A 22,664-nucleotide genomic window follows, 5' to 3' on the forward strand; every position below is an offset into this window, starting at 1 on the left:
TGAGAGAGAAACATCGATCAGCTGCCTCCTGCACATCTCCTACTGGGGATGTGCCCGCAACCCAGGTACATGCCCTTGACCGGAATCGAACCCGGGACCCTTCAGTCCGCAGGCCGACGCTCTATCCACTGAGCCAAACTGGTTTCGGCTGATCTGTCATTGTTGATCGTGAATTTGGTTAACACTTCTATTTAGAGAAAGGGCCAATAGTGATATTAACATATTTCTTCTAAATAATTTCCTTTCAATATACATGAATCTGTGCACTGAATCACTAGTATCTCAATAAAATTGGGAAAAAAGTGGTTGAAGTGAAAAGTTTGACAAAAGGGGTAAATGGTAAAAATCACTTACCTGGAATCTCATGCTGAATAAATGAGACCTTACTGTATTAAAATTTTTTTTCATTTAAAATAGTAGCTCAGAGGGAACAATTCATAGCATATCTACTTCTAGATTTTAAATTCAAAATTAAATTTTAGATTGAACCATATGAAATTACTCTTTTCATGGTCAAACGTTAGCCATTTCATGTATTTCAACCTTCCAGTATAGCTGAGATTGCTGGCTTGTAGAGGGAGGAATGACTGCTGACGGTGATGTTCTTTTGTTTTCAGTATGCATTGCCTCTTCAGCTGGTGAATAACCAAACCATGACAACGTGGATGGAGATCTTTCGAGCTATTATTGACAGGACAGTTCCCCCTGTAAGAAAGAGCTTCTGTTCCTAAGAAAAACTGTGAAAATGTGGGTTTGGGATATTTGTGGTAAACTGATTTATGATCTTAGCCTATCTGGGGAAAAAAAATTACTACTGTAGTAAAAATAATTAATAAGACATATTCATGTTGGGACTGTCCAGGTAAGCAAAACAAATAAAATAACTACCTTTTTCTTACTAAAATGCTAAAAAACATTTTTGAGAACTGGTATTTATTCTTCTAGCCTTTTTTTTCTCTGTGTCTATATGCAACCATCTTTTATTTATAAAAATGGTATACGTAGGCACTGATTTGAAATTTATTTATCACTTAAAATCTTTTATAAATATTTTTTATGATACAAATGTTTTTAAACTCTATCATTTTTGTTGAATGCTTCATTTGCTGGGCATTTAGATTGTTTTAGTTTTTTAGTATTTTAACTATAAGGATGTAGTTTAAATTTTTATGCACATACATGATTATTTTCTTTGGATTAACTCCTGGAAGGTTTAAGACTTTGACAGATCCTGCAAAGTACTCTCCAGAAACATTGCCCTGGCTCACACTTCAATAACCAGTGACTGAGAATATTTTACATAAAAGTCTAAGTTGCCAGTGTGATGGGTGAAAGATGGTGTCTCATTTTTATCTGCAATAACAGTGATGCTATAGTTCACTTATCAAATTCACTGAGATAACTAATTCAATTCAATTAAAAAATATAAAATATGTTAACATTTAAGGTTGTCTTCAAATGCGCAGTACTTTTCTCTTATTCATATTTTGGGACAAATTATATTTAAGTTTAAGTTATATACATAAATGCACAGAACTTATTGAACAGCTCAGTGAATTATGGCAAACATGCACTTGTGTTACTGTCACCCAGCTCCAGATGACATGGTAGGACCTTTCTGTCATCCCAGAGTTTCCTCAAGTGAATTGGTATTTTGTATTTGTTTTCTACTTATTTGGGCCTTTTGAAGATGGGAGATAAATGTGAACTGCAGCATTGGTTAGTTAAAATTTACTTTGCTTATTTAATGTCTACCTTGCAATTTTTTAAGAAGGAATTTGCATTTATATGGCAATCTAAATTCACAATTAATATTACTTGGTCTATAGCAAGATTTATTCTGCCTGTTATTGACATAAACCTTTTGTTATGCAGAAATGTCATCTGGGTGTTTTTGTCCTTTTAGGAGACTATGCAAATTGATGAGGATGATCGACCAGAACTAGTCTGGTGGAAGTGTAAGAAGTGGGCGCTGCATATTGTAGCTCGCCTTTTTGAACGGTAATTCTCTGTATTAGATTTATGCTCTTAGGTCAGTATCGCAGTATTGGATATAATAAAGTTGAATAGGTCCCTTGATGGCCCAGAGTATATGGTTATTTGTCTTTAGTGCCATAGAGGGCAAAAAGTCACCCTCTGTTTTAATTGTGATCATTGACTTTGAGATCATAATGAGGTGCTCAGTCTTCTCTGAATCTTTCTATTTTTCTATAAAAAGAATGGAAAATGACATTGTTTAGCTTATTGGAAATATCCAGGAATTGTACAAGAAGGTGCTTAGTAATTCAGCTCCATAGGAAAGTTAGTCATTTATAGAAGCATTTATTGGAAAACATATGTTAGATATAACTTTATTTGAAATATTTCACATTTAGGGGATCATCGTTAATTAAATAGGTGAAAGTTTCTGTCTGAAATTTTAAGTATGACCCAGAGTCGAAGGATAGCTTTTCATGATTTCCTTTTGGGGCTTGTGAAAAGAAGAGAAAGTGTCAGTTTTCTGCCCCAATAGAATGCATCTTTCAACAAGGGACTGTATTTAAACTAGTGGCCATGCTGGTTTAAACAATTCACAGTATTTAAACATTTTCTCTTTCTATTTTAAGATATGGAAGCCCAGGAAATGTCACAAAAGAATACTTTGAATTTTCTGAATTCTTTTTGAAAACCTATGCAGTGGGAATTCAGCAGGTAATAAACTTAACGCTTTTAAAATAGAAGTAGTTAAGGCATTTCTAGCTATATAAAAGTAGGTTACAAACATATTATCATGTTACATATTGATAGGGGATGAAATGGTAGCTCTGGGAGTTTAATGCACTGCAATTAGTTTTAGAGCCCAGTGGCCTAGGCAGCTGCTACAAGAAGTGCCCTTCTAGACAGCTAGAGGCTGGACTCAAACCTTGTAAGTTTGTTGATCCTACTGCAGCAGTCACTAGTATTAGATTGGATTCTTCTATTAACGTTCTGACTTCCTATGAGTTTCCTACCCTCTATTTCTTTGAGCCTCACCTCTTTATTCTAAGCTTTTATATCATAAGAGTTCATGGAATACGAATTAATCTATTTCAAGAGAAGCTGAGCTTAGAAGTTAAGAATTTCAGCTGAGAACTTACACATTTTTTATGGAAGTTTGGGAACCATTTCTATGCAGTGAAAGAACAGCATCCATTTTTAGCCTGCATTGCTGAACACTGCAGAGATGTTGGCAGGACTCTGACACTTTTATCAACCTGGATTTTACACAACTTGAACTGAATTTATGTTCTGAATTTATAAGTTCTGTACTTGTTTTGAAAGAACCCTTTTTTATTTATTCACCAGTTCATTTAATAGGCTTGCGATAGGGCAGAACTCTGGAGACCAGATATTAGAAGCCTTGGACTTTTTTTATTACCTCTGACTGAGGGTCCTTGGGATGGTCATGGCTGCTTTGGGCATGGCTCCTTCCATATAAACAGTCTCTCTCTTTTTAATCAATCTTTAAAAAAATAATTTCTCAGTTTGGTGTTATGTTTATAAAGACTTTCCGTTGTCTGAGATTCTAAAAGAAAATTCTTCCATATTTTCTAATAGGAATTTTATGCTTTCATTTTTTGTTTGTTTGTTTAAATATTTTGCCATCTAGAATTTATTTTGGTATGAAGTTTAGTTAGGGAATCAACTTCATTTTTGTTCAGAGGGTTAATATAGTTGTCCCAATACTATTTATTTGAGTCCACGGCCGTACCACCCTGAACATGCCAGATGTCTTCTATTTTTTTGATAATTTAACTGTTTCTCTCCTGGTTTGAAATGCACCTTTATCAAATGTTAAAATCTGTTTGTGCTGTCTTTTGCTGTATGGTTGTTTTCAATGTTCATTTAGTCAAGTCTGTTGTTGTTTTTTTAACAGAAGTCTTAATGTATTTGAATAACTAGTATGTGGAATAGGGCGAAGACTTACTCTGAGTAGTTCCATAGGTTAGAAGTAGGACACATGGCTGGAAATTACAGTGAGGCACTGTTCCATATAACATGACCCTGTCTAATAATTAAAACTGCCCCGGACCTTTCTCACAAAATATCGACTTCCCTTAACATCTGTTAGTTTTTGTCTTTATGCATTCTGGGTTTTAGGTTATGCCTTAAATGCCCCTCCCCTTAACTTTAAAATTATACATATTCTCTTCCCATTTTCCTATAGGTACTACTAAAAATTTTAGACCAATATAGACAGAAAGAGTACATCGCTCCTCGGGTTCTTCAGCAAGCATTCAACTATCTCAACCAAGGGGTTGTTCACTCTGTAACGTGGAAGCAGATGAAGCCACACATACAGGTGAGTGTCAGGGAGCAGTTCTCTAAAATTATTCTCTGGTTAAATTCGGTTTTCTAGACAAAGTGTTACTAATTCCATATTTTATGCTGAATATATTTTTATTTCCATTAATAATTACAAATGAGTGCAGTCGTATCTCATATGAAGGGCTTGGAAATTTAAGTATGAGAAGAGTGAAAACTTCCAAGTTTTATGAGTTGGAGGACTTGGATTCAGTTGACCTTGCTTAATTGTTTACTTAAAGATAGAATTCGCCCTAACCGGTTTGGCTCAGTGGATAGAGCGTCAGCCTGCAGACTCAAGGGTCCCAGGTTCGATTCTGGTCAAGGGCATGTACCTTGGTTGCAGGCACATCCCCAGTAGGGAGTGTGCAGGAGGCAGCTGATCGATGTTTCTCTCTCATCGATGTTTCTGGCTCTCTATCCCTCTCCCTTCCTCTCTGTAAAAAATCAATAAAATATATTAAAAAAAAAGATAGAATTCCACATTGTTATTTAATCAAAGGACAAATGAGAATGAAAAATTATAGGCCATTCATAAATAAATTCCTATTTGCATGCAGACAATTTTGGGTAATTCAACAATGTCAGGAATGGAAATTTTTCCCCTTAAAACTGTAAATTCTTGAATTCTAATCTCTAAGATGGTATCTAAAAAGAAAAAGAAATTCCTTTTCTTTGCCTTTGGTGTCCAGGTTAGAATTCAGTTAGTGTTATCATATTACAGGTCTTAACAATATAATATTTTTTGCATTGTTTTCTGTGGACATCTTAATTATATTTGCCTAATCTCCTTGATCAAAAAGGGGTCATTTCTTTGCAATTAATAGATAACTAGTTTCATTTTATTTGCTGTGTTTCTGTAAAGTAAGGATTAAATGCGATAGTATATTTTCTGCTTGATGACTTTGACCTTAATTTTACATGACTGTAATGTAGGAATAAGAAACGGATCCTTAGGCTGAATTTTTTCTCTTAGAAATACTTAATTTATTTAAAAGGTGGTTCTGTGGTTTTTGTTTTTTTTAATTCTCATCTGAGGACATGCTTGTTAATTTTAGAGAAAGAGGAAGGGAGAGAGAGAGAGAGAGACAGAGACAGAGAGAGACATTGATCTTGCCTTCCCCGTGTGTGCCTTGACTGGGAATTAAACTCCGCACCTTTGGTGTATGGAATGATGCTCCAGCCAACTGATCCACACTGGCCAGGGTGAGATGGTTCTGTTTTTACATATGTAATTGCTGGAGCACAAAAGGACTTTAGTAGAGCATTAGCAGCAGTGGACATACAGATATGGTTTTTTCTTTTCCCCCTGAAACCTGCATTTGTAGAGTAGGAAATTAGGTTTTTGTAAATGGAAGAAAAGAAAATTTTAATATTGTTGATATGTTGACATTTAGAACCAAAATGGAAATGTAAAAATGCGCAAAAAAGATATATAATAGTAAATATAACCTTTGCTTGATATTTATTTCTTCTTAAAGAGTCAAGGTATGCTTACTACTGATTTGTTAGTAAAACTTTATTATCCTTTCTGTTGCTTCAAAAAATAGCATTTACATTCATCTTTCTCTATGTCTTTAATCAATTGTTGTTTAAAAACAAACTTATGTTTAACCCAACCTTTCACTCCCTCATCCCCTCACCCTCTACCCTCACTCTAAGCTCTTGCTTTCCTGCTCCCACCTTAGCTGCTGCAAGCTTAATAGGAAGATTAATAGTGCAGTTTGGAAAACTAACACCATAAAGGCAGTCAGTAAATCCATTATTAGTGTAACCCAAATTTGAATAGCTATACCCAGTTGCTGTTTTGTTTTTTTCCTTCTCAGAATATCTCTGAAGATGTGATTTTTTCTGTGATGTGTTATAAAGATGAGGATGAGGAGCTGTGGCAAGAAGATCCCTATGAGTACATAAGGATGAAATTCGGTAATTGAGATGTTTTTTTTCCTCGTTAGTTCCTAGACACATAAAGTAATAGACCTAAATTTGTATTTTAAGGAGATTTTATTACTTTGTTAAATTCCCTAAGTTCTGCTTTGCACGATAACCTTTGAAACTCCTGAGAGTTTGATGTTCTGTTGAACCAATGAACTTGAGGCCTTTGGGTGTGGGAGATGAAAAGCTGCTTTATGTATCCATGCTATGGGCTGAAGCAGTCTTGGCGCCATCTGTAATCTTTTCTATTGTGATGCTGATCTGCAGGGACCATCCCTCTCTGAGCCTTTTGGGGTATCCATTTGTAGATTGTGCTCAGTCTGGCAGATCCTTTGGAATTCTGCATATTTTAAGAGCACCCCAATTTAGTTTGCCTCCTTATCTTAAAGATAAAGTTTTCCACAAGGGAATGAGATTACCTACAGTGGTTGCACTATGTGGCCCAGTTCTCTGGGAAGGGGAGGAGGGTCCATTTAGCTTGGATTTTCCTGGAAGCTCTTGAACTGTGTAGATTGCCTGAGTTCATTTCCGTATCTCTGGTTTGAATTAATTGCTTCATGGAATACTCAAACCCTTCACATAGTGAAATGTTATTTGTGTACCTCAGTTTCTCCCACAACTTAGAGCTATCTGAGGTCAGGGGCTGCATCTTATTTATTTGCTTTATTTTGCATTCTTCATTCCTTCTACATCTCTACAGTCCTCTACTAGTGTTTGGCTCTAGTATGTCTTCAATAAATGTTGAAATAAATAATTGATAAAACTGGCAATGCATTGCTTTCCCTTGTGGACCAGGTGTCTCTGGCTACTTGAGTTAAGCCTACTGGTATCGATGCTACTGGTGTAGATGCTAGATTGTTTTTACAGTGCTCTGTGTTAGTACTATTTGATTCAGTAAATGAGGAAGTGCCTCTTATCCAGAGACAAAGTACAGGAAAAGCCAATGAATGAGAAATGATATTTACCATTTGCTTTATCCCTCCATTCTACTCTTTCCTTTTAAAAATCATTACACGTGGACATGATTTCCTCTCTTCCTGGTGCTTTTGATTTTCTAGGAACAGAGTGATTAGCCAGTCTTCTCTTTTTCATTATGTTCTTTCAGTGTTTATCTTTTCTGTGATACCTTTATTTTTTGTAATGTGCAGAGTGTTTAGCTTTCAGAAAGCTACCATTATTTCACTTATTCTTCATATAAAATAAGATATGAAGTTTTTAGAAATAAAATAATTAAGAGCTATGAGTGTTGATTGACAGAATTTACATTTTATTGACTAGAAGAGAATGTGGATAACTCAAGACTAGCTGAAATGCTTTTTCTTTAACCATTTCCTTCTGGGAACTAGAATGCAATGGCCATTATTTGATACTAGAGGCCCGGTGCATGAAATTAGTGCACTTGGGGCGGAGGCGGGGTGTTCCCCCAGCCTGGCCTGTGCCCTCTCATAGTGAGGGAGCCCCATGATCGATCGCCCCAAAGAGGTAGGCCCCGCCCACCCATCCAGGGCTCCTCAATGGATTGCCCCAAAGAGGTAGGCTGAAGCCACGACCCTGCCTCCATGCCACACATGCAGCATCAAGCCCCCACCCACCCACGTGCACCCGCAGCCCTGACTGCCCACTCATGCCCGCTGTGCACGCAGCCTCCTGGTCATTGCTCGTTGGGGCATGAGAGCGTCACGGCGTGAGGGCGTGACAACCACATAGGCCAGTGGTTCTCAACCTTCTGGCCCTTTAAATACAGTTCCTCATGTTGTGACCCAACCATAAAATTATTTTTGTTGCTACTTCATAACTGTAATGTTGCTATTGTTATGAATCGTAATGTAAATATCTAATATGCAGGATGGTCTTAGGTGACCCCTGTGAAAGGGTCATTCGACTGCCAAAGGGGTTGCGACCCCCAGGTTGAGAACTGCTGACATAGGCTTTTATTAATAGCATGTATATTTTACTTTGGGATAACTATAGGAAGAACAGCTATGGCATTTATTTTCTTTTTATATTTTTGTCACTTGCAGTAGTTTATATGAACAAAACTTTCCTATCTAAAGGTATTATCTGCTTCTAATAATGAAGCTTTTGGATTTGGTATAAAGTACAGGAGCTCAGACTTTGATGTTAAGGCAACCTGGGTGTGGTGCTGGCTTGGTCACTCACTCGAGGGACTATGGGCACAGCACTTAATGCCTCTGAGATGCAATGTTTTCAGCTATAAAGCAGGCAATGACAATAGTGCTGGATGGAGTAAGTGGGATAATACACATAGTTAGTTATTTAACAGCTTAGTGTAGAATGCTACGTGCTGGGAAAAACCTTAGTATAGTGCCTGCCACAGAGTAAGTACTCAGTAAATGTGAGTTGTTAGTATTATCATGTTTGTGTTTTATATTTTGAGGCAAAGACGTAGATTTGGTTTTATTTTTATATTTAAATATGGATATATCAGATACTTATCAAGTTTTCATATTCTTACATAAAACTGCCTATTCTGAAATTTTCATGTAGTTAAGTGATCTGTTTTACATACGTGTATATTCAAACAAATTCCCTTTGAATACCTGCTGTGTTTTACATACGTGTATATTCAAACAGATACCCCTTGAATACTTGTTGACAGGGCCAAGAGCTATCCAGCAATCCCTCAGGACTTTTACACTTGCTGTTTCCTCTGTTTCATCTTTAGAGTTCCTTGTAGAGATTTCTCCTTCAATTTCTACTTAAGTGTTACCTTAATTGAGAATTGGAGAGGCTTTCCCTGACACCCTATTTAAAGTAGCACTTCACATTTTCCATGTTTCTCTTTACCCTGCTGTACATTTGTTCTTAGCCTGACCTATTATATGTGCATGTGTGTATATGTGTAGAATGTTCCTTACTCTCACTTTATAAACTCCATGAACTATTTTTGTTTGATCTTTGTGTCCCCAGAGCCAACAAACAATGCCTGGCACATAGTAAACACTAAATAAATCTTTATTGTTTTTTGATAGATTCAGCACTTTTCCTATCCTCTGTGAAGCAGCTATGCCTAAAATGTATTTAATGTATTTCTTTACTACTAGGGGCCCAGTGCACAAATTTGTGCACGGTGTGGGCCGTGAGGCTGCAGTGGGCACAGGGGTGGGTCTCAGCCGATCCTCCACGCCCTTGCCTGGCCCCTCCCACCACGGCCCCCAGTCCCCTGTCTGCCGGCAGCCCTGCTCCCACCCCTGCCACTCCCACATGCTGACAGTGTCGGCTCTGCTTGCACCCTCTGATGGCGCGAAGCAGTTGAGGCTGGTGCCAGGCGCCAGCAGTGAGTGTGAGTGTGAGTGGCGGCTCTGGTGCACGCTCCAGGTGTGAGTGGGGCCATTGCTGGCAGTGGGTGTGAGAGGCAGCTGCCAGCCCTGATCTCCCCTCAGGAGCAGGGAGAGGTGGAGAAGCCCTGAGGGGCCATCTGGGCCGGCAGCCGCTGCTTGCACTTGCTGATGGCGCTGAGCGATTGGGGCCAGTGCTGGGTGTCAGCAGCAGGTGTGAGTGGCTGCTACGGTGCCAACAGTGGGTGTGAACAGGGCTGGCACTGGCAGCAGCTGTGAGTGCTGGGTGGGACCGCAGTGCATGGGAGCAAAGAATTTTCAGTAACCACCAGAGGCCCTGATGACAGCAACCGGTGCCCCGCCTTGGTCTGCTGCCCCTGCTCACCTGCTCACCATCCTGTCACAGCTGATGCCCGCCATGTTTCACACGCACCCCCTGGTGGTCAGCGCACATTATAGTGACCGGTTATTCGGTTGTTTGGTTGTTCTGCTGTTTGGTCTATTTGCATATTAGGGTTATGTATATATGGTTGTTCAAAAAGGTAAGCCCCGTAGAGTTTGATATATACTCTTGTGCATGAAAACACTTGATGATATACCCTTAGAGAAAACACAGACAATGTATCTTTCTAGCTTTTTTTTATTCTGTAAAGCAATGTCATATGTGGACCGTTGTTTTTTCTTGATTTTGGAATAGTGATTAATCAGATTTAAAATCCGTATTAAGTAATTGTATTTTTACTAAAATGATTTAATCTTTTAAAATCTTAGACATTTTTGAAGATTATGCATCTCCTACCACAGCAGCCCAGACTCTCTTATATACTGCTGCAAAGAAAAGAAAAGAGGTACATAGTTATTCTTTTTAAATCCTGTGTTGATTTGATACTCTAATATAACCCTAGTATTTGAAAAATTGTCTTATTAGTTATAATCTGTCACTTTAAGAATATTTTATTATCCTAGTGAGGCCAAAAGGTTATTTTGTTTTCTTCATTATAAATACTTTATGAAACACAGTAAAATGCTTTAATTTTGAAAATTTGTACATTGTATATAAATAATACTGTAGTAATACAAGGAAAGCTAATATAGACTGAAATGAATTCTTCTATTTCTTTAGGTCTTGCCAAAAATGATGGCATTCTGTTATCAAATCCTAACAGACCCAAACTTTGACCCGAGGAAGAAAGATGGAGCCCTGCATGTGATTGGTTCCCTAGCTGATATTTTATTGAAGGTTAAGTTACTTATAATTTTTTTAAATTGTTTTATTGCTGAAAGTATTACAAAGAGTATTACATATGTCTCCGTTTTTCCCCGCCCTTGACAATCCCCTGGCCTTCCCTACCCCCCCAGTGTCTTATGTCCATTGGTTATGCTTATATGCATGCATATAAGTCCTTTGGTTGATCTCTTACCCTCCCCTTCTGCCCCCCAACCCTCCCCGGCCTTCCCGCTGTAGTTTGACAGTCTGTTCGAGGCTGCTCTGCCTCTGTATTTATTTTTGTTCATAAATTTATAATGGTCTTTAATATCCATAAATAAGTGAGATCATGTGGTATTTTTCCTTTATTGACTGGCTTATTTCACTTAGCATAATGCTCTCAAGTTACTTATAATTTAATTTACTTAAAACTGTGAAGCACTGAAAAATGTGAGAATATGAAAGTTATGAATAGTTTAAAACTGGTGACTGCTTCTGCATAATTGAGTTGACTGTAAATATTCTTTTTGTCACCTGTATCTTGAGTTAAAAAGAACTTTTGACTTTGTTCTTACCAAAATCAATCAGCATCAAATTATATTTAAAGTACTGTTTTTGTCTCTTTTTTAAAAAATATATTTTTATTGATTTCAAAAAGGAAGGGAGAGGGAGAGAGAGAGAGAAATATCAATGATGAGAGAGAATCATTTTTTGGCCTCCTCCTGCACATCCCCCACTGGAGACTGAGCCTGCAGCCTGGGCATGTGCCCTGATCAGGAATTGAACTGTGACCTCCTAGTTAAAATGTTGACACTCAACCACTGAGCCACACCGGATGGGCATCTTTAAAAAAAAATAATTTTTTTAAAAAAATTGACTTTAGAGAGAAAGAAGAAGGGAGGGAGGGAGAGAAACATTGATTGGCTGCCTCCTGCACACCCTCTCACCTGGGATCAAGCCCAAAAATCTGATTGAACCAGCAACCTTTTGGTGCATGGTATGATGCTCAACCAACTGAACCACACAGGCCAGGGCTATTTTTGTCTTGTTTTAAAACATGCAATATATCAGTGAAATAGTTTTACAAAATTGGAAATAGAAGTATAATAAGTGTAAGTCATAATAAACATACTTTATTAGGATATATAAGTTGAAACTTAATTTCTATTTCCTAACAGAAGAGTTTATTCAAGGATCAAATGGAGTTGTTGCTGCAGAATCATGTATTTCCATTATTATTGTCTAATCTGGGATATCTTCGAGCTAGAGTAAGTTTTCCATATTTCCATTATATATCTTAAAATCTTCATTTTAAGATAATTATTGAACTAAATGTTTTTGGATAAATTGACACATATTGAGGCACACTGACTAAAGAAGAAACTAGTAGATAGAGGGATTTATGGATTTTAATTCCAACTGTTTTCATTTTTTATCCCACCCTCACTTCCTGCATATGCAAAACATGTAAGGAGTGATGATGTTACTGCAATGGTACAATGGAAATTCAGAAACTGGTTAATTTTCAGTGTCCACAAAAAGCATGAAATTCTAGTTTAGCTAAAAACTTGATTATGATTTCCAGCATGTTAGGTAGATATACCTTAGTAGAGTGAAGAAATTAATAATCCATGTAAACTTATTTGTGTTCTAAGTGTGTATTACTTCTAGAATCAATATATTTTATGGAGAAAGAAATAAAACTAGAATTTTAATTTAAGAGCCTAGTATTTATAACTACGTCAACACACAAATTTCTTGCTAAGCACAACATCTACACTAATAAAAGACAAACATGCAAACTGACCATACCTTTGCTACTCCTTAAGCCACGTCCACCAGCCAATCAGAGTGACTATATGCAAATTAACCCAACCAAGATGGCAGCCGGCAGGCACGGAGTTGGAGCGAGCAAGAGGCTTGGTTGCTCCAGTGATGCACGGAGTTAGAGCAAGCAAGAGGCTTGGTTGCTCCAGTGATGGAGGAAGCCAAGCTTCCTGCGCCCAGCTGTAGCCTCCACAAAAGGCAACAAAGTTTCAATTACAGAAGCTAAATAAATCCCAGAATAAAAACAGAAAAAAAAAAGAAAAAAAGGAGAGGCTGGGATCTTCCATCGCCAGGGGGGCTTGGCCAGCCTGAAAACGGCCCTCAGCCCCTCACCCAGGCTGGCCAGGCACCCCAGCGGGAACCCCCCTCCGCCCCCCCCGACCCGGGACACCCTGCAGGGCAAACCAGCTGGCCCCCACCCATGCACCAGGCCTCTATCCTATATAATAAAAGGTAATATGCAAATTGACCCTAATAGCAGAACGACTGGGAATGACTGGTCACTATGACACACACTGACCACCAGGGGGCAGATGCTCAATCCAGGAGCTGTCTTCTGGTGGTCAGTGTGCTCCCACAGGGGGAGCTCTGCTCAGCCACAAGGCAGGCTGACCGCTGCCAGTGCAGCGGTGGTGGTGGGAGCCTCTCCCACCTCCTCAGCAGCACTAAGGATGTCCGACTGCAGCTTAGGTCTGCTCCCTGCTGGCAAGTGGACATCCCCCGAGGGCTGCCGGGCTGCCAGAGGGATGCCTGACTGCCAGTTTGGGCCCAATCCCCTAGGGAGCAGGCCTAAGCCAGCAGGTGGACATCCTCCGAAGGGTCCCAGATTGCAAGAGGGCATAGGCTGGGCTGAGGCCCCCCCCGCCCCCCCGAGTGCACAAATTTTTGTGCATTGGGCCTCTAGTATATTAATAATACCTTATGCATTTCAAAGCATTTTATGAACAGAAGATAATCATCATTGGAGAAATATTTGGGCAAATGTAGATTAGAGATGTTGAGGCCACGCAAATATTTTTACAGGTAGGCTTCTATTTTTGAGAGGATGTATAAATTGTAATTCTCTTGATAAAAGTCTTTAGTAATTCAACTGTTGATTGTGTTTTATGCATGTAGAGAATTTAAGAAAGTAATATGATTTTGTGGTCTAGGAGTTTAAAATTTGGTAATCTACACAAGGTTTAAATTCTTTGTACCTATGTGAGTGAAAAAAAGGGAGTTTGCTGTAGTGTAAGGGAAAATAATGTTTCATTTGTTTGCTGTAAAGGCCAGCAAATAAATGTCAAACATTGGTTTGTAGTAGCTTTTACATGTAAATAATAAATTAGTTATGAATCATAATATTTATTAAAAGCATAAACAGGACTTTTTTTTCAGGGCAAGTTCTCTGAATTTATTCAGTACATGGTTCACAAACTTGAAGGCAATTCAAGCATAGGGGCTCGGATTTATGTTTGAAAAAGGGTGGACATTTTTTCCTCAGAGACACTTAAATTTGGCTCTGTTTTCTTTTTCCTGTGAAAAATGCTATTGCATATAGGTAATTTAGAAGTAATCCAACTGCCTTTTTTAAAAAACATAAAACAACAGAGAAATCCAGAAATTAGCAACTAAGGCTTATATGCTACCCTTTAAAAAACAAATAGTACGTGGTAGAATTAATGACATTTTAATTAGTAAGAAGTTATGCATGACATTATTATAGAATGCCGTAATCCTAATAGTTTCCTATTTACTTTCTCCTTGTAACATAGTCCTGTTGGGTACTTCATGCATTTAGTTCTTTGAAGTTTCATAATGAGCTCAATCTAAGAAATGCACTTGAACTAGCAAAGAAGAGCTTGATTGAAGATAAGGAGATGCCCGTCAAAGTTGAAGCTGCCCTTGCTCTTCAGTCATTAATTTCTAACCAGACACAAGGTAAAACCAAAAACACCTTTTAGAATATTTGTTTGTTTGTTTATTTATTTTTGGACGTGGCCTTCTTAAATAGTCTTATTCATTTTCTTTCCTACTAAGAATAATTCTTTAAGTCTTAAGGTTTAGGGTTTAGATTTCTGAACTTTTGCCCCTCACAGTTTTATAGAAGTTTACTTTTGACCTTTTTTGGGAATTCCTTTTGACTATGGTTTCCAGAAAACTTTTAGATTAGGGAACAAGTTGATAATTGTTGGGTATTAGGTGGACTGGGAATTAAGAGAACTGGTGTCTAATTTTGATTGTGCTACCAGTCTATATATAAAAAAGCCTAATATGCAAATTGTCCCCTCAAGAGTTCTACCCGGAGACCAGGAGTTTGATCGCTCGCTATGACGTGTGCTAACCACCAGGGGGCGGCATGGAATGAAGGAAGGCCTTGGCCAGCAGCCTGAAGGCCCCAATCGGCCCTGATCGCCGGCCAGGCCTAGGGACCCTACCCATGCATGAATTTCGTGCACCAGGCCTCTAGTTTGCATATAAAGCTGGGCAAGGCACATGATTTGTCATCACTTGGATATCTAATACATTTAAATTCAGGGGGTTGGAGTAGATAGCTTCAAGATCCTTTCAACTCTAGGATTCTGTGGTTCTGCTACTTCTGAAAGTAGCAAGTAATATTTCTAGTGAGTGAGAACTCAGATATCTCATTTGTTTGTTTAGAAGAATATGCTGTCCAAAGGTCAAATAATCCTTTGAAAGTAAACATGCATCTAGTTTAACTCTAGTCAACAATGTTTTGATGGAGGTCTGAATATTGCATAAGAATATGAGGGGAGGAGGGTGAGAAGAGATGGGGTGGGGCAGGGGATGGGCACCATCAGCAGTGAGCATAGTTTTATGTACATTATTTTTTATACTTGTATCCTGGTATCATATCCATGTTGTATAAGACATGGGGGCTGTTGGCATTTTGGTCAGGACAGTTCTCTCCTGTGCAGGACTGATTCTCTCTGTATTACTTAGGGGAATATTGATATATAGTGATGAAGATTATTTTGGTACAGCTTTGCAACTTACCACAGAGCAAGTATCTGTTTAGAACCTATTACCCTGTGTCACTTACCTTTGTGAGCAAGTTGATTCCTTTTATCACTTGTGAATGGCTAATTTTTTAGTGATTGTGTTTATTTTATTGCATTAGCTAAGGAGTATATGAAGCCACATGTGAGGCCTATTATGCAGGAGCTGTTGCACATTGTTAGAGAGACAGAAAATGATGATGTGACGAATGTTATCCAGAAGATGATATGTGAATACAGTCAAGAAATAGCCTCCATTGCTGTCGATATGACCCAACACTTGGTAAGACTGGGAGGGCTGTTTGGTATAAAAGCCTTGACTAATCTAAATAAATTAAACTGCAAAATTTGGAGTTTGGTTGTATATGTAATTGTAATCCTATCTAGCCTGTAATAAAAGACTAATATGCAAATGGACCGAATGGTGAAACGACTGGTTGCTATGACGCACACAGACCACCAGGGGGCAGATGCTCAATGCAGGAGCTGCCCCCTGGTGGTCAGTGTGCTCCCACCGGAGGAGTGCTGCTTAGCCAGAAGCCGGCCTCATGGCTGGTGAGTGCAGAGGCGGTGGCGGGAGCCTCTCCTGCCTTTGCGGCAGTGCTAAGGATGTCCAACTGCTGGCCATCAATCGGACATTCCCCGAGGACTCCTGGACTGTGAGAGGGTGCAGGCCAGGCTGAGGGACCCCCCCCCCCCAGAGGGCACAAATTTCATGCACTGGGCCTCTAGTGTTAATGTAAAAATGTTTGCTCTTCTAATTTTGACAGTTAATTCATATATACATATACATATACATATACATATGAGGGAGAGGGAGAGAGAGAAACATCAATGATGAGAGAGAATCATAGATTGGCTGCCTCCCGCATGCCCCACACTGAGGACGGAGCCAGCATGTGCCTTGACCAGGAATTGAATTGTGACCTCCTGGTTCATAGGTTGACACTCAACCACTGAGTCATGCCTGCTGGGCTCTCTTTTTTTCTATAGTTCAAACAAGATAGTTTATTCCTCTCTTATATTAATAACAGTCTGGAGGAAGCAGGCAGGAAGACAAGGTCCCCCAAACACCCAGTTTCTTCCCACCATTCCCTAGGACCATGGTCGGCAAACTGTAGCTCGCGAGCCACATGCAGCTCTTTGGCCCCTTGAGTGTGGCTCTTCCTACGCCTTAGGAGTACCCTAATTAAGTTAATAACAATGTACCTACCTATATAGTTTAAGTTTAAAAAATTTGGCTCTCAAAAGAAATTTTAATCGTTGTACTGTTGACATTTGGCCCTGTTGACTAATGAGTTTGCCGACCACTGCAGGACAATCCTAAGCTAAGTTACCAGCAACACACTTGAATTTAAGCCCACAGGGATTGGAAAAAGAGGAGTTGGGAAGCAAGCAGTTTCCTTTGAAATTGTGACAAAGTTGTGCACACACTGCTCATGTCCTACTGGTCTCTGTGGGGTGAAGTTATTTTCTAGTCCATCTTTTTATTTGGTGTACTGCCTTTTTAGGTCCCAGTTTTACACAGAGATCTAGATCCAATTTCCATGTGAACACTCAGGTATTCATTTTCTATTTTCTGTATGTGAAGCCCAATACAGTGGGGCCTTGACTTACGAGTGTCCTGACTAATGAGCTTTTCGAGATACGAGCCGTCTCTTGGCCGATTTTTTGCTTTGAGTTACGAGCTAAAATTCGGGTTATGAGCCAGCTCCAGATACCCCACCACTAGTTGGCGCAGCAAATGTCACAGTGAACGCCACAATATCAGCCCAGCAAATTGATTTGTCAAATTGATTTGACATACGAGTAATTTGAGTTATGAGCTCTATCACGGAACGAATTAAACTCGTAAGTCAAGGCCCCACTGTATACCCCAAATTTCCAGGCCCCAGGTATAGGTCAAGGCCCTAGCAGAGCCATCAGTTTAAGCCCCAAGAGTTTCCCAACATGACTGCCTACAAAGCCCCAGGTTGTCTGGCCTTGCCATCTTGCTGCCCACATCTCTCTTCTCCCTCACTCACCAGTCTCTAGCCCCTCTGGCTTCCTTGCTATTCTCAGAGGTCACCACGCTCTTTGCAACCTCCTGGCCTTTCTACATGCCACTCCCTCTAGATATCCATTTGGCTGGCTCCCTCCCCTCATTCTGCTCAGATGCCACCACCTCCAAGACTTTTGCTGACCACTGTGAGCAAAATAGCTCCTCATCACAACCCATTACCTACCTTTGACTTTCCCTTAGAGCACCCATAACTACTGACGTGGTATTGTGTGTGTGTGTGTGTGTTTAATGTATGGTCTAACTCTTCCACTAGCTATGAGCCTAGGTAGTTGATTTAGAAAGTAATTCTGGGGAATGGGAGTGGGGAAGGGTCATGAACCGCAAAGGAGGAGAAGTCAATACCAGGTTATGCTATTGAGACTATGGATGTGGCTCAGAACTCAGGGGAGAGAACCCTGTATACTTCAACTGCTGCTCCTTTGGTCAGATGTGGCCCCCTATCGGTGGTTAGTTCCCCTGCACTTCTGGTTTGCACATGGATCAGAGAAGCTCTGGGGCAGGAAGCAAGGGCTCAAGCCTGAGGCAAGACCATGTCAGGTTGTGCCTGAGCAAACCTGGTGGAAGCCCTTGTGGAAGTGGTTGCTGCAGCAATAGCTATAGTGAGAGGTGGGGCCAAGCGACTATTGACAGTTAATTTCTATAGTTAATTAGATTTAAATATAATAACATTTAAGGTTAATGTATTTTATCTATAATATTCTGAGATTTCATAGTGATTTTGCCTTAATGTGAGCCTTCTAAATTTTCACTTTCTGGATTTTGAATCTTGAAACTCATTTTCTTCAGTTTCAGACAATTTCTTGTGTTACTTCTTTGATGAATTTTTCTCTGCTCTTTTTTCTGTTCTATAGTTCTGATGTAGAGTATTGGGCCAAGACTGAGTTTCTGATTTCCTTACCTCTCTCCATATCTGTTCTTTTCGTTTCATTTTCTAGATGATTCCTTGACCTTGTCTTCTAAACCTTTTATCGAATTTTTCATTTGAGTATTATTAGATTTCAATTTTCCCAGATTTTGGAACTATTTGTTTAATGACAACCAGAGTTAAGTATTAGCTCTCTGATTGTAATAGCTAACGTATATATTTCACTCTAGTGGCCAGATAAGGAAAAAATGGCTATATTTAAAACATCACAAAATACATAATGTTGCTGACATTTATATGTGTGATGCTGCTCTTTTGCTAACATAATAGAGGAGTGAGTATAACTACTAATTGTTGAATATGTTTATTTTCATAGGCAGAGATATTTGGCAAAGTTCTTCAAAGTGATGAATATGAAGAAGTTGAAGACAAAACAGTAATGGCTATGGGAATTTTACATACCATTGATACTATCTTGACAGTTGTTGAAGATCATAAAGAGGTGGGATTTCTTTGTATTTTATTTTGTCATTATAGTAACTTTAACTGAAATTTATATGATCAATGGGCACAATTTTAAAAATTGTGACTTTTAAATTGCTATTTAGTTATGTTGCTAGATTTTATAAATTATCCTCGAATTTTAAAGACATATTAAAATAGTTGATGGGAAATATTACGTGTGGTTATAAAGTGTACACTATATCCCTTTTTTCTGAACTGAGTGAACTAAGTTCAGCACATGACATCTGCCAGGGTAGGTTTTTAGGGAATACTAAATTGTATAAGACATGAGCTCTGCCTTCTGAATCCATAGTGTAGTCTTCTCAGTGGAGAGTGATAGCCATCAGTCAGAGTGGCAAATATTAAGTAATGGAACAAAATTCTGAGTAACCAATATTGTGAGGATGGAGGGGAAGAAGAGTTTAAAACATCATTTCCCTGAACTGAATTCCAGAATAATATTGGGATAAGAATTGTGCAGACAGTCATCAAGTGCTTTCACATCCATTAGGTCAGGGGTGGGGAATGTCCGGCCCAGGGGCCATATAAGGCCCCTGAAGTCATTTTTTTCTGACCCTGCCAAGGCATTAGGGGTGAGTTAATTAAATGTTTGACCAAATGTAGCAGGCTAAATTTTAGGTTGATCATTTTGTATGGCCTGCAAATGATGTTATAAATATCCAATGGAACCTTGGCATTAGCTGATATAATGATACCCATGTCACTGTGAGTTGGATGGAGCACGTAATGGTGGTGCCATTTTGCAGAAGTGGAAAACAAGAGACTTGTTCATGGTCATCAAGTTTTGGGTTTGCAGTCAAATCATCCTGATGATATATCAGTGTATCTCCACCTAAAACCCGCTGCTCTCCTCCCCAAGTGTTACATAACCTTTCCTTAATTCAAATTAGATTGTGTTTTTCTGTGAGCTCAAGTTGACTTACTTAGCAATGATGGCAACTCTTGTTTTATACAGTGAGGATTTGGGAAAGCAGGCGCCAGTTCTTTAAATAGCATTGTTAAACGCTGTGGCTATTGATTTATCTTGTGTTTACCACATACCAATACATGATTACCAGATTCTTAAAAATGGTTTGATCTTCTTTTCCTGGGCTGGCCTTCTTTCACCTAAAAGGCTCAATGCGAATTTTAATTTCCATATTCATTATTTTAGTTTTGTATCCTTTTGAAACTATATGGGACTCTTGGAAACAGTGAGGTGTTCCAAATTAAATCACAGCAAGTATACTTGAGGATAATTCTTTCACCTTATATGTAGAACTTGTATTTTAAATTTGAAGAGACCTGAGAAATCGCCTCATCCAGTTTTCCCAAATATGTGTGTGGAGGACAGGCAGTGGTAGAATGAGCAGAAGGATTATTTTGAAAACAAAACAGCATTTTCTATTTTTGTTTTAATTTTTTTACTCTTGATATTACATTTATTTTGAATTTCAAATGAAGTTAAAGGAGCATGAGAAGTTACTATGAAATTATCAAGGGAGGCAAGTCAGGGGTAAAACTGAAGAGCACTAATCATATCCATCTTCCTTACTTACAGATGAAAAAACTTAGCACCTTCAGCTAAATGGCTTACCTAGGTTTTAGATCAGCAATTTTCAACGTTTTTTTTTTGTTGTTGTTTTGTTTTTTATATCATGGCACACATAAAATAATAAGTAAAATTCTGTGGCACACCAAAAATATACACTTTTTGCCTATCTGACAAAAAATCTGTGTAATTTTGATTTATTCACATGGGACATCTATTGTGTTGGCTGTTGTCAGTTTTAAATTTGACATTCTAAGGGAGAAGAGGTCACTGCCCCTGACTACATAGTCAGGTATTGTGTGTTTTTTTGGTGTGTGTGTTGCTTAAACAGCAAACATTTATTTCTCACAATTCTGAAGGCTGGGGTGTGTGTTTTTTTAAGTTCTGCTTCTTTTTAATCCTCACCCGAGGATATGCTTTTACTGATTTTTTTAGAGAGAGAGGAAGGGAGAGGGAGAGATAGAGAAACATCAATGTGAGAGTGAAACATCAATCGATTGCAACCTGGGTATGAGCCCTGCCCGGGAATCAAACCTGCCACCTTTTGGTGTACAGGATGATGCCCAACCAACTGAGCCACACCAGCCAGGGCAGGTATTGCATGTTTCAAAAATTCTTGAGGCACAGCAGTGTGCCTCTTGTGGCATGCACTCTGGTTGAAAATCACTGTCATAGATAATTAGGGGCAAAACAAGAACCAGAATCTTGTTTCCTGATTGCCTGTCCTATGACTAAATTTTAGCTTGTTAAAACATTTTTGAAAACATTATTTTTGAAAGGGGAAATCACATGTGAATGAATATATGTACAAATACTTCCTGTGTGAAGAGCACAAGTGAAAGTCTAAAACATCTTAAGCATGTGCAGTTTTTCTTAGTAGTTCTAAATATATAGAAAATGCTTAAATGGAAAAATTTGGATCATTTGAATTTCAAGACTGTAGTTTAAGTTGAATATTAAAGAATAATTTCAAAAGTTGAAATAGGGTACTTAGATGAAAAATGGAATCCATCATGGATTTTAATTTTTTCTTATTTAAAAAATATTTAGTACAAACCTATGTTGAAAATTCAAAAGGTGTGAAAAGGAGGATGAGATCTCATCTCCCCAGACATCTCATCCTCCTCTCAAGGAGGTGGCTCCTTTACCAGGTGTTTTGTATCTTTCCAGAGATTTTTCTCTACTATATCCAGGCAGAAAATGAGTATGTGTATTTTTCTTTAATAAAAATGATAGCGTACATTTTCATCTGCCACTTGTTACTTAATATTTCTTGGTGAGTCTTCCATATCTACACTAATAAAAGAGAAACATGGTAATTGGTGTACGACCGCTACCCTTCCCATTGGCTAATCCCCCTGTCACTCACAGAGTAGGGCCGAGATATGCAAATTAACTGGCAGCCAAGATGGCAGCCGGCAGCCAGGCAGCTGATGCGAACAGGGAGGCTTGCTTGCTTCAGTGACGGAGAACTCCGTTCTCCGCCTGACTTGCCAGCCTCTCAACTGCAACTCTCAGCAACTATGCTGCGAATAAAAAAGCTAAAAACACCCCCAGAAACCTGCTTTACTCAGCAGAGCTTCAGCCAGCCGGACCGCAACATTGTATCAAATACAGACGGTAAACAAAGGCCAGAAACCTGTTTTCAGCAGCCGAGGCCTCAGAGCTAAAGCTGGCCCAGAATAAAAAAAGAAAAAAGGAAAAACGGAGCAGTTGGGAGCTTCAGTCCCAGCCTGAAAACGGCCCTCAGCCCCTCAGCCAGACTGGCCAGGACCCCAGTGGGGACCCCCACCCTGAAGGGTGTGTGACCAGCTGAAAACAGCCCTCAGCCCCTCAGCCAGACTGGCCAGGCACCCCCGTGGGGACCCCCAGCCTGATCCAGGACACCCTTCAGGACAAACAGGCCAGCCCCACCCATGTACCAGGCCTCTATTCTATATAGTAAAAGGGTAATATGCCTCCCAGCACCGGGATCAGCATGACAGGGGGCAGTGCCCAAACCCCCTGATCGCCCTGCAGCTCTGTGTGTGACAGGGGAAGGCACCCCAACCCCCTGATCAACCCTGCTCTGTGCCTGATAGGGGGGAGTTC

General features: G+C 39.3%; 1 protein-coding gene across 1 annotated transcript in view; it reads left to right on the forward strand.

Moving 5' to 3' along the window:
- IPO8 (importin 8) overlaps positions 1-22,664 on the forward strand; it is a 58,421-nt gene that overhangs the window by 14,692 nt on the left and 21,065 nt on the right. Inside the window, exons 7-17 of the mRNA XM_015566632.1 lie at positions 618-707; positions 1,907-2,001; positions 2,607-2,691; positions 4,187-4,321; positions 6,150-6,249; positions 10,329-10,405; positions 10,681-10,797; positions 11,943-12,032; positions 14,346-14,511; positions 15,713-15,873; positions 18,894-19,019. Of these exons, the coding sequence (XP_015422118.1) occupies positions 618-707; positions 1,907-2,001; positions 2,607-2,691; positions 4,187-4,321; positions 6,150-6,249; positions 10,329-10,405; positions 10,681-10,797; positions 11,943-12,032; positions 14,346-14,511; positions 15,713-15,873; positions 18,894-19,019 (1,242 nt within the window). The remainder of the gene's footprint in view (positions 1-617; positions 708-1,906; positions 2,002-2,606; positions 2,692-4,186; positions 4,322-6,149; positions 6,250-10,328; positions 10,406-10,680; positions 10,798-11,942; positions 12,033-14,345; positions 14,512-15,712; positions 15,874-18,893; positions 19,020-22,664) is intronic.

Source organism: Myotis davidii, unplaced genomic scaffold (genome assembly GCF_000327345.1).
Source record: "Myotis davidii unplaced genomic scaffold, ASM32734v1 scaffold902, whole genome shotgun sequence".
Taxonomy (NCBI): domain Eukaryota; kingdom Metazoa; phylum Chordata; class Mammalia; order Chiroptera; family Vespertilionidae; genus Myotis; species Myotis davidii.